The sequence below is a fragment of the Arvicola amphibius genome, chromosome 15 (genome assembly GCF_903992535.2).
Source record: "Arvicola amphibius chromosome 15, mArvAmp1.2, whole genome shotgun sequence".
Taxonomy (NCBI): Eukaryota; Metazoa; Chordata; class Mammalia; order Rodentia; family Cricetidae; genus Arvicola; species Arvicola amphibius.
Window position 1 is genome coordinate 6,715,422 of NC_052061.1, and position 13,018 is coordinate 6,728,439.

The 13,018-nt window shown below is 41.3% G+C and overlaps 1 protein-coding gene across 2 annotated transcripts in view; it reads right to left on the reverse strand.

The window, feature by feature from the left end:
• Lpcat2 (lysophosphatidylcholine acyltransferase 2) overlaps positions 1–13,018 on the reverse strand; it is a 58,075-nt gene that overhangs the window by 24,129 nt on the left and 20,928 nt on the right. For both annotated transcript variants that reach the window (XM_038312717.1, XM_038312718.1), the window contains 4 exons: positions 11,199–11,253; positions 4,524–4,606; positions 3,212–3,337; positions 1,882–2,035 (listed from right to left, as the gene is read on the reverse strand). In XM_038312717.1, coding sequence (XP_038168645.1) covers positions 1,882–2,035; positions 3,212–3,337; positions 4,524–4,606; positions 11,199–11,253 — 418 coding nt within the window. The remainder of the gene's footprint in view (positions 1–1,881; positions 2,036–3,211; positions 3,338–4,523; positions 4,607–11,198; positions 11,254–13,018) is intronic.

Sequence of the window (13,018 nt, forward strand, 5' to 3'; positions counted from 1 at the left end):
GACGGATTGTCTCCTCTCAGTCGGAGTGACTAGATCCTGTCTGATGGGTGGTTATTCTAACCCCTGCCCCTTTTGTATTCCCAAATCTTCCCGTATTTAAACATGACATAGAAACAGCACAGGTCTTAGCAGGTGTCACCAATCAGACCTGGAGCAATCCTGCATCTGCCCGTGGTGTGGCACCTGAAATATAGGGCAGCTTTTACAAAAGTCACTCTAATATTGATGAAAGGGTCCTGATGCTGTGCAAAGATGTGCTGTCATCGTCCCCTTCTGTCCCTGTCTCAAGGCCTTTCCCAATTCCTCGTCTCCTTCCTTTATTAACATGGCATTTGAGCCACAGTGAATGCTGCGACGGAAACGTCACAGAAACAGTGTTTATAAAGTGAAAAGCACCTCTGATTTACCAACTTTCATAGTTAATGTCCAATAGTCTTTCTCCCTCACCATAAATCTCCACTGCGCTTTAAGCATATCATGACATTAATAAGCCATTTCACATAGGAGGACATGTAATTTGAATATTGTAGCAAGCCCAGAAGAGACACATAGGGATTTCATACAGAGAAAGGGTGGTGACCCATATTGTGTGAAAGACTAGTTGATTCTACAAGAACACCAAACAAATCACAAGGAAGATGAGCATGCTGGGGGAGGAGAGACACCAGGGATGGGGAAAGCTTGCTCTGTCTTTCATCAGGCATAATTTCTTTGAAAAACATCCTTTCTTGGTGGTGGTAGGTAACTGAGAATTCCAGTATTAAACAAGAGGAAGTCAGACCCCTTTGAGCTCTCTCCCAACTAAACTACAAACCATGGGCAAAACACAAAGCAACCAAACTGCCCCTGAACAAAATGCTAAAGGACTGGTAAAGGTAGTCACAGCTCAGAGGACAAGAAGGAAGGTTGTGAAGCATAGTGGCCTGAAGGTAGGAGGACGTACTTCAATTGCCCCAACTGGACACAGGGCAAATACTCCTCAGTTGAGGAACAGATAAAGGGAACAGATTATTGCCACATTCAACCCAGTGGTTGACTAGTAGATACAATATGCTAGGCTAAAAAAAAAAAAAAAAATCGGGATGTTAATACTATATGGTCCCATTTATATGGAGTCTTGAAAATACATACTGACCAGCATTTATTAACAATAAAAAGAGTTAAAGGTGGTGGGGGGTGGGAGGGCTTAACTAGAAATGGATAGCTATACAGGAATTATTATTTTAGTATATTTTTAGACTAGAAATTTTAAGACTATTTGTCTTAAATGTAATGGAAGCAACAGGTTTCTATGCATGTGCTAACTTGGAATTATAACTAAAGGAGTTCATTTTAACACTTCATACAGTAAAATAACTTTTTTTTAAAGAAAATCTGAAATCTTGATAAATTTTTCCTAAAGAAATGTTACTGATAGGTCAGTTAACTAGCTGCACACAATTACATATTTACAAACATTGAGGAGTTTAGCTGAACTCTGTCAGGCAATTTCATTTAAAAATAAAACCCACTTGGACCTTCATACATTTTGGAGACAGTCCAGGAATGTTCTGAATAGAACACTACCACCCATGTCACCAACATACAAATTTTACACACATTTAAAAATTCTTCTCAACGACGTAAACATTTCCAATTCTACATTGCAGATGTGACTATAGGCAGTTTTCACTTCTGAACTGATGCTTAAATTATTACACACTTCTAATGTTGCACTACGTGTGTTCCCAGCCCTACTTAGTAGTCACACGAAGGGGAAAGTCAGTTCATGACATCACACTACATTGGTTCTTCTCGTGCCGGTCTGAGAAGGTTGTCAGTGTCTGCCTTGAGGTCTGAGGAACAGACTGAGAAAAACGTAAAAGATAAATTGGAACATACCCTGTCAAAGAGTGCAAAAAGTTGTCTCAGGACATCGGAAACAGGCAACTTTAAGTATTCTGCAAACTCTTCGATTCCAATTCTGCCTCCTTTGGAGGAACTGGCGATAGAGGCATATTCATCCAAGTGCTTGCGAATGCCGTCCCAGTCTAACCTAAACAGAGAGAGTTGTAAGGACATCGTTAGCTCTTTCTAAGTCACACGTACATCGTGTGACCGCTACTTTATCAACTTGTCCATGGGAAAATAGCCTATGTTAAATTTTAAAGGGCAGTGAGAATAAATATTTGAGAGAACGTATCAAACGTGTATGTGACTTAATTTTTTAAAGCGTATCAGTAATGGTGACCAAAAAAAAAAAAAAAGAAATCCATAAAATATTGGAAGGAAAGAAAAGTAAATACAAGCAGTGTGGAGAAACAGCAAGACGAACTTGAACCTAACGCTATCTAGAAAGTGAACTGTGGCTTCTTGAGGAGTTATGAAAGAAATAACAGCTATTCTTTCAACAAGCTTTTGAAAGGTTGCGATTGGGTGATTCACTAAACTACACCCATCTCCTCTGACACTAGTTTCTTTAAAAATCAGGATGACAAAATATTGGAAAGTACACTATGCTTACACCACCTCTTTGCTTTGAGGAATTCAATATGTGATCTAATACGTACTTCTACGAGCAGTTTCACTACTGTATCACTTTTCAAACCTCAGGAATATTGTGGACACAGTGCTAGCACAAAAGCAAAATTTTATTGTCATCTAAAAGACAAAAATATTTTCAATGTAATTCATCAAAAATCCATTTCCATAAGAAACTTTGAAAGGAGAACTAGTTTTACTGCAACTGCCTAGGGAGGATGACGACATTTATTAAGTCAGTAGCTTCTGGAAATTCCTAGTAAGGATAAGGACAGAATTGATCATGATTAAAGAAAGATGTGGGAGTCACACCAAATAGCCAAATTAGTAATACCAAATGGTTCGAACTAGATTACAAATGCATGGGGGCCGGTGGGGGGTTGGGGGGGGGTCTGCCTTAGCAAAACTAAACCAAATAGGGACTCAAACCAATAAATAAATAAATAAATAAATAAATAAATAAATAAATAAATAAATAAACTATGGGAAGGCTGCTTACAAGATGACTCATTGGATAAAAGTGTTTGTCATCCAGGTTGATGACCTGAATTCAATCTCTGGTCGGTGGAAGTCATGGTGGAAAGAGGATTAACTGACTTCTGCAAGTTGTCTCCTGACCTCCACACATGCGCTCTGGCAAGAATGGTATGAATGTGTATGGGTGTGCACATATATTGTGAAATATACTTACTTCAATTTCCGGCTAATCTTAGTGAATTCTACCAGCCCAGCTTCCATAGGCAATGTTAGCTGTCCTGCTGAGATCATCAGCCTGCAGTCTTCGTAGGTGTGATCTGTCACTGGTATTGCCAACGCTCTAAAAGCAGTAAGGAAGAAAAACATGGCATGAAACACTCATGATATTTCACCAGTCCTGTGCTGGTGAGCAGGTCGTGGTGACAAGAAAGGTATCTGTGGTTCCTCAGACGGTTGGTTCTTTTGCTTTGCTCTACTTCCTCGATCCACTCCTTCTATCTAAACTCCTTCTACCTTTAGGTTTCTGTATAGCTGAAAATTCACAGTTTGTGTTCTCACTGGAAAAATACTTTATTAATAGTAGTATTACAAATTATGCAAAAGTGCACACGCGCACACATACAAACACAATACTTAATGCAAAAAAAGAGTACATGAATATGAAAGAAAGGATAAAGTTATGGAGGTGTATTAATCTTAAAAACTAAAAGAAATAATTTTTAAAATCCTCCCACCAAAAAGAAAAGATAGAAAATGCACTAGACTTGCCTATAGGTAAATCTTATGGAGGCATTGTCTCAATTGAGAATCTCTCTTCCCAAATGATCCCAGCCTGTGTCAAGTTGACAGTCAATAAAACTAGCCAGGACAAAGTCAAATTTGGAGTTCCTATAGAGTTTTTACTGAAAGGCAAGGGGGGAAATCTGTGTGTCTATCAGTCCCAAACCTCCTACTGGGACTCAGAGAGGGAAGCAGACCCTGGGTGAGGGTATACACACAGAGAGCCCAAAGGCTGCCTGGGTGGTGGTGTACATGTTCTTTTGTTACAAGTCAGGGTAAGTTATCTAATTAAAATACTCACCAGTTAAAACCCCCTTAAGTACAAGAAATACACTGTCCAGTTTGTAAATGCTATTATAGCCGTTCTTTCATATGGGAGCTCTTTTCCTTCTCTGTGCATCCCACAAGCAAGCCTTTTCCTTTCTGATAGTATAATCACTGATACTTTAGAAACAGTCAGCCTTGGACAGCTCAGGGGATGGAAAACTAGCCTCAGAGAGGGTGCCTGAAACCACCCCAAGGCTCCATAGTGACAGGCCAGCACTGTGGAAGACTCTAGCTGGCCTTTCAAGCAAAGACACACCATGATCAGCTATTTTGCTGACTGTGTACCTTAGCACACCACCGTACCTACCACATGAGCTCACGAATGAGAACGGGGGGGGGGGCGCTTTAAGCTATATTAAGTAACATTTACCAATAATTTTAAAATTATTTATCAGTTAGAAGCTCCAAGACATACTTACTCTGCCATTAAATTCCGGACTCTACTGGCAAAAAGAACAGGATCGTTTTTTTCCTCATCGCTTGGTGCTTGAACAGGCAGAAACTGAAAGACAAAGACACCTTTCCACAGCGGTCCTTAGGCCCAGGACATTAAACACTAAATAAATTCAGCTAAATGACCAATCAGCATATCTCAACCTTGGCCTTCCTAGAGCCCATGTTCCGTGTCATGCGAGGGACACCGGGCTCAGACTCGGGACATGGGATCCTGGCTGTGTTAACTTTGCTAAACTGCCTTCCCAGTCATAAAAAGATGGCCATGGTCACCTACTAGCCTTACCCTGATTCTGAAGAAGACTGATACCTAAAATTTTAGAATTTGTAATGTCGCATTGCCTAACATTTTACCTTCAGAGTTGAATTTTTTTCATTCCTATTTTAAGTGGAAAGGGCCTTTAAAAACCTTTTATACTATCATATATTCTGCCCTTTCCAATATTAAAGTTATTTGATTGAAAACTATGTTTTGATATTCTTCCTACTTAAAAAAAAAAATAAACGTCAGAACTGGCTTTCTTTTGTCTGTCACACTTTATTGTTGCTTTGTATTTTTGTTTGTTTGTTTTCCTTTATCATTTTTAACTTTATTCTCCGCCTCACACTGATGCCTGACTTGTTTATTTTTTTTAATTTGCCTGTGTGTATGTGTGTGGAGTGTATATGTGCACATGTCATGTGGGTGTATGTGCTCGTATATGCACATGTATGTAAAAGCCAGAGGTCAACTTAGAGGTGTGTCCTCTATTGCTTTCTACTTTATTTGTTTTTAGACAGAGTCTCTCATGGAACCCTGAGCTCGCTTGCTGGCTAGACTGACCAAGAGCTCCCCAGGGCCCCCATCTCTGTTCCCCCTCCCCAACACTAGGGCTAGGAGATGCTCATGCCATGTAGTGGTCACTGCACCCTCTCCATCCCCTCGCCTTTGTATTTATGGTTTTCTAACACCGAGAAGGTTTTAATTCCATTTTCTGATCTTACAATATTCCAGACAAGATTCTTAGGACCTTTTTTTCTAAGAAGTCCCACATCTTAGTAAGGTAGATGAACACACCATTGCCACCCCTCGTGCTAAGTGCAATTACATGCAGCGTTTTAACTCTTGGCTCACCTACCCAGTGTTATAGAATTCACATGGCCCAGGTTCGGTCCAAGACTTGCCAGACTTTATTTTCTCCCACAAAACCATTTCTCCTGGAGTGTGAGAGCAAGGAGCAGGAAACTATGAATTTTGAGTGAGGGTGGGAGGCAAAGAAATGTAGTCAGTGCAGCAGATGTGGCTAGGGAGAAGGTTCCACCAAAGAGCTAATTCTGTTGAGAGTGTGCTACAGAAAACCCAACCCTTGATCATGGCTTCCCAAGGGTATGTGCCATTTTGCCCATTTCACTAGTTTACTGAAATATACCTATGAACCTGGGACTATGCTATGTGTTTCATATGCATCATTTTATTCTTATTTACATCATAAAGAATTGTAATTTATAAAGGTTAAATGACTCAAGGTATCATGACTTGCATTCATTCACCAGATATTGGTTGAACACAGACCTCTCATGGGCTGGTCAGTATGCCATGCCCTGGAGATTTAGCACCGAAGCCCCTCTCCCTCAGGAAGTTCTCCATGAAGTATGGCAGATATTTATTATACAATAAGCTAAGTCAGTATTGAGTACTTTCATAAGGGGCTTTATAATTAGCTCTCTCAGCTCTGAGGCAAGCCCTACCATTCAATATGAAATGTTAGCTTTTTAACTTATGATGAAAATACGATTTAAAGACTAAATAATATAGCACAATTTATATATATATATTACAAATAAATGGCAGGACTAGAACTTAAAGGGGAAGAAAGATTTGTACAAGGAAATAGCACTTTTTCTCAAATGGACCTATATTCAAATATTGCTAAGCACACTATGAATCTTGAGACACTGGTGACTCAGATGAAGTTTGAGCAAAGCGGTGTGACAAGACAAAGCCTGGGGTTATTTCATTGGCTTTGTTTTGTGGGTTGGTGTTTTGCCTACATATATGGTTGTGTGCCACATGTATGTACTGGCCACTGAAAGCAGAAGAGGGTGCTGGATTCTCTCAGACTGGAGTTTCCAGAGCATGTGGGCCACTACAGAGGAGCTGGGAACTGAACCCAGGTCCTCTGGAAAAGCAGCCAATGCCTTAAACAGCTGAGCCATCTCTCCAGCCCTGATGTCTGAGTTTTTGAACAACAGCTTGGGTGGTTGGGTACCAGAGATGAAAAAAAAAATGGAAGCAGAGAAAGAAGAGTCTGGAAAATTCTGCAATGGTCCCAGGAGAGACGCTGGGACGTGGAAGAGGAGGAACGAAGATGCAGAGTGGGGCCGGAATGCAAGGGACCTTTCGAGGAGAAATGCCAAGGATTCACAGACGAAAGAGCTATGTGTCATTGTGCTTCTCATGTTTATTTTATTAACTGGACATGGAAGCAACAGCACTTTGGAGAATGGCCCTGCTGTGCGAGCCAGGGAAAGGCATTTGGCGTCTTTGGGGCTTTAAATCCTTCTGTCAAATGAACAGCATTGACTCCACAATCTCTAAGGTCCTTTCTAGTCATAAGTCTCTGCTCAGCACCTAATTCTTCAAGGTGGAAAAACCAATTGAGCCACCAGAGGTCTCCACAACACTTAATATATCCAGAACAACAAATGGCAAATCCTCTGCCCTAGCCTAGCAAAACAGACTACACTTACATAATATGAAATTCAAAGAAGAAAACAGGAGGTTAAAAAATGTTCGTTAAATCTCTAACAAAACGATATAAGGAAATCAAGTTTTAAATTGCCAAACAATTCTTTAGTTTTTAAAAGTCAGCGACAGTTTACTCTGACCTCCAGAGGGAGGCAGCCCACGCCAGGCGACTGTACCTGCCCCCAGCCCCACAGCTCCCCTTCCCTCCCTGTTTAAACAGTCTCCAGTTTTACACCACGCTTGACTTTGTCCCTGTTAGAAAGCTTTTCTGTCCCATTTCCCAGCTTTGGGCTTTGTTTTTTTTTTTTTTTTTATGGTGTCTGCCTCTTCTCAAGCTTTAAGCTGTACACAAGAGTCAGGGAAAACGCCTCGCTGTGTTAGGTACATTTATCCCGTAACGAGGACCAGGCCTCCCATCAACACCGAACACCAGCAAGACCAGTTTGCTCATGATTTCGCAACCACACCAGGCACGCGTCCTTCCCACTGACTAATGAGTAAGAAGGGGAAGAAGCTAAGCAATGACACTACAATCGTCTGATTTTGTCTTTTGTCCTAGAAAACGAAAGCATCGCTGAGCCAGCTCTAACAATGTGAGAGTGTATGCTTATGATTCCCTTTCTAAGTCTTCAGAGAGAAAATGCACAATGAAGGAAAGACTTTTACCAACACCACTTGGTGCTTCCTTCCCGATAGGACAGCACTGCCAGATAAGGTGGGAAGCGAAAGTTAATGCTTAATGAACGCTTACCATGTATGCAGCCTTATGAAATTTCAGAACCCCATAGAAAGGTGTTACTATCCTCATTCACCAGTGAGAACATAGATTTACAGAAGTTGAAGTACTTTTCACACATGTAGGCAAGCAGCAAACACCTGGAACAATCTGATACTTTTTTTTATAACACTCATGTCTACTAATACTTACAAACTGCAGAATTTTGTCAAGTTCCAGAACAAAGTTGCTTTGTTAGAACATACATGTGGCTGGCGTGTGTTTATGTGAAGGTGTCAAATCTGGATTTTTCTAAAAGGCCTGCTTCAGACTCAAGATTACAAATAATTTAAGGCATTTGGATATTTAAACAAATTACACAAACATACAGGCACAGGCGGTAAAACACGGTGTGTTCAGCGATGGACCTCGTGTATAATGATGATCCCGTAGGGATGCAATGGAGCTGTCGACACATGTTTTTAGATGCCCAAGTATCGCTGTGACATAACTGCCTACGGCATTTAACACAGCAAATGCTAAACAGGTTTGCAGCTGAGAACCAACAGGCTCTACCATGCAGTCGAGAGAACCCATGTGTGAGAACCTCTTCCATCTAGATTTGTACAAGGGCAGCCTATAATGTCTACATAAAATACATTTCTAGCTTTTAATTTAGTGAACATGCCTAGCTTTTATATAATACATGACCTATTCAAGCCTCCCTTAAGTGACTGGCTTTTTGAAGATATTTTTTTTTTAAAAAAAGCTATATAATATGCAATAATCATTGTCATAATCTACCCAAAGTTTACTTTTAAAAGTATAAAACTAATAATCATATTCTTAGATAGCAAGTCTTAGATCAGGTGTTGAAGGTGATTTGGTAGCACGTTTACAAAAATAACAAAGATATCCATCAAACAAACAAACAAAAACAAACAACCCCCCAAACTAGAGTTGCTTCTGAACTGCCCAGACACCTACAATCCTAGGGACAAATGACCAGAGGCCCCCCCCCCCCAACAGAGCTCCGTGCAGGGCAGCTCAGCTCACTACAGAAGTTCTAGTGGGAAAGGCTGAGCCTTGGAGGCAAGGCCCGGAATATTCGTCTGTGCTAGGGTGTGGCCACGCTTAGTGCCCGAAAGGCGCAGGGATGCATATCTGAGTTAGAGTCAAAGAGCAGAGAACTAAAATATTCAAATGTCACTAAAAGCTATTAGACCTGTGCTTGGTAGTATACATCTTAATCTTAGCTACTCAGACACTGAGGCAAGAGAATCCCAAGTCTGAGGCCAATCTGGGCAGTTTAGCAAGATTCTTTCTTAAATTGAATAAGAAACGCTGGGGGAATATATGTGATTCCCTAGTAGAACCCTTGCCTAGCACGTGTGAAACCCTGGGTGAAATCCCAGTACCACAAAACACAAAATAAAGCAGTCAGGAGCTCCACGTGGGGAAGAACTATAAATCCAAAATAAATATAATAAAAACAAGAATACTAAACTTAAAACTCCATAAATTCCAGTTCGGCACCACAATCCAAATACCTCAATTCAGTTCCCTCACTGATCCAGCTATTTCCAATAGGCTGAAAGCCACTTCGCTTGTAAAGTTATAGAACAAAGAATGCATTCTTTCCTTTGCCAGATGGAGAATGCATTTTTTTTTTAAAGAAATAGTCATGACACAGAAAGGAAATGTGGTAATAGCAGTCAGAGGCCACGAAGAGGAACTGACGTACCCCGTTGTAATGCAGTTTCACCACGGACATGTACGCTAGACAGGAAAGTACATCTCTGGGTGTACTTCCACATTCGGAGCTGGGTCTTAGGTTTGGCTAGAGAAGGGACAATTTAGAGGAGAGGATACTTATGACATGTGGGGTGTGTGTGTGTGTGCGTGTGCGTGTGCGTGTGTGTGTGTGTGTGTGTGTGTGTGCATGTGTGTGTGATAGCTTCCAAATCTGCAGAGGTGACAACAAGGTTGTTCTAAGCATAGGCTTTTTGGTCTTTTGTAAGAAAAGAAAATAGAGCTAGACCACACAAACAGTTATTAAAGAAGGAAGAGCCGTGCTCAGGGCATTTAGGGACAACAGTGTGAACCTGCCCATCCTCTATGGAAGAGTTCTGTGGTCTATCCGTTCAAGGGCTCTGAGAAAGACCCCAGTTCACTGTATTTGCCTTAGTGCTTCCTGAACTATCTGGGACACAGATCAGAACCTGCCCCTCCAGGATTAGCCTGTGAGTAAGTGTCCTGCTACATTTTATGACAATGTTGATAGATGCCAAGCTGATTTTAAAAGTGGGTAGGTGTACATAAAGACTAACAAAAAGATATCTTCCAAGTAGGCAGAGAGCAAGCAAATCTCCAAAGAATTCATGAGAGTTTAAACACATTTTAAAGTTTGGTTTACTCCTGTACATCACTTGATATTGCTAGTTACCTAGATGGTTAAACAATTAAGTTATCCAGCAAGTCAAAAATCATATTTTAAATGCTACATTCCTGCCCCTTAAGAGCACAAGCCTCCACTCAGAATTCCGCAGTACACATAGAAGGTTAAGCTATTCACTGCCTAATCCACAGACGCAATGGGGACACCACACTACAGCCTTAGGTCCCAATACTATGGCCTTCACCCTTCAGTCACGACTTAAGGGTTTCACTTGTTATCTGAAACCAGTTCTTAGGGTCTCAGAATTTTGTCCAATTATTTATTCAGTTCCATTCCTCCCCTACAACTCAAAGACTGTCCTGTGGACTATGATATGAGCCACACAAAACTTCTTCAGTGTTCCCGGGAGCAAGCGCACACTGTCACTGAAGGCATCCACAGCTGGCGTCTCCGTCACCTCTCAGGCATTACCTCTCCACTTTCACACTACACTTCAAGGAAGCTAGCTCCACCAGCTACCACTGCTCCTTTAGTCAGGTGTGGGACAGACAACGAGGCATGAGTCGGCATTAGAATGTAGAGGGGCGAGAAGCGGGGAGACAAATTTTACCTGCCAGAGTGATTAGCACGTTGGAGGTTCTCAGAAGTGACATGCATTTGCTGGCTTGATTCCAAGAGCTAAATCCAACAGCAGGGACTTAGAAAGGCAATCTAGGAGACCAGGGTACTTTTAAAGGTGTTGGGCTGCCACCTCTAAGCAAGGATTTGGTCAGGGGAGAGGTTGCATCTTAATGACTTACCTCAACTTCCACCTTTGTGAAGAGCTGACAGAAAGTAAGCACACACAACTGGATGCTGAAAAGAAGAAGAGAGAAGGCTATTCTCAGACAGCCAGGCAGGCACCATCTGTGATTTACACCCAGGCATCCCCCGCATCACACTGCATGCATAGCTTGCATTTAACTAGGCTGTACTCTAGCCATGACCCCTCTTTTTCTGGGTGAGACAACTAGTCTTGTTATTGAAAAACTAAATCACCAAACACCATCACTGTGCTGGATTGGTGGAGTGCAAGGAAAAGCTCAAATAGACCAAACCTCAGGTTTACAGTCTCCTTGACAGCACACGCTCCAAGTCTCAAGAGAGAATACCCAAAGTCTACTTTAATATATGTAAATGTGGACGGAGACAGCTGGGAGACTGTCTGCTCTTCCAGAGAACTTAGCTTCAGCTCCCAGCATCCAGATGGCAGTGTGGTGCACCTGTCTGTAATTCCAGTCCTAGGTGATCCGTTGCCCTCCTCTGACCTCCCTGGGCAATAGACACGCACATAATACACAGGGACACATGTGGGCAAAACACCATACATGTCAAGTCAAAATTAAAAAGTCTAAAATAAGCTATAAAGACCCATAAGTGTGTTCACAGGAATGCACCTTAGTACACTGGATTTCTAAATTCTTTAGGTAACAACTTTCAAAATGTCAGCGAGATTTTTTTTCCTTATAATTACAAATTTTACCAAAGTTGTCTCAGTAATAATAAGGTTTGAGCTATGGAGAAATGTCCTGAAAACTCACAAATTTCATTGTAAATCTGGACAAAGGGCTTCTCAAAGTGGTTGACCAACCCATCAACAATAGTTTTTTGAGACAAATGTCCTTCCTTACAGCTTTCTGAGATTTAGACTCTGAGCCAGATGTCTGGAGGATTTTCAGTTTAGCCTCTTTAGACAGCTGACCCAGAAATCAGGCAGAGTGGATTAGACCATAGGTTTGAGAAAACAACCAATCTTTTCTCTTTTTTTGCAATAAAAAAATGAAAGAATGATTTACTTGTAAAAAATGATCTGAAGGAGACTAACTGAATTAAGTTAGGAATCCCACCAAGGAATAGTGGCTACAGATGGATGCAGAGTGTTCAGTACCTTCAGCTGTGTACCCATTGGCCAGTCCATCAGGCTCCAGTGGATAGTTATAAACCCGAGGTCATACAGACAGTTCTGGTTAAACTCAGTGAGTCACAGAACAAGCAAAGGGACATGAATGTAGGAAAGGGGCTTGTACAGAGGAGGACAGGTTGATGGGGTGGGGGGAAGAGGGTGAGGAATGGCATACTCAGAATGAATCATGTATGAAATGGCCAAAAAATTTAATAAACTTCCTATTTTAAAAAAAGAAGGGATTTGGGAGTTCCATTTAGGAGTTGTAGAGTTAATTATGATACGGAAATGTGATTGTTACCACACTTACCATCTGAAAGGGGAAGACATTTTACTACGCATAAGCTCCAAGTCACACCAACCTATCTTAACCATGATCAAACAGTCTTCTCTTAAATGTTTTCTATTATTATGCTGAATCTAAGTGTTTTGACTGTATGTATGTCTGTGCACCGTGTGTGTGCAGTACCCAAAGGCACCAGAGAGGTCATTGAATGCCTTGGAATTGGAGGTGTAGACATTGATTATGAGAGGCCATGTGGGTGCTGGGAATTATACCTGGGTCCTCTGCAAGAGCATCCAGTGCTCTTAACCACTGAGCCACCTCTACTGCCCAAGAGAAGTATTTTCAATCATTTACATGGGGCCTTGGGAGTTAATATTTGGACAGATACAAAT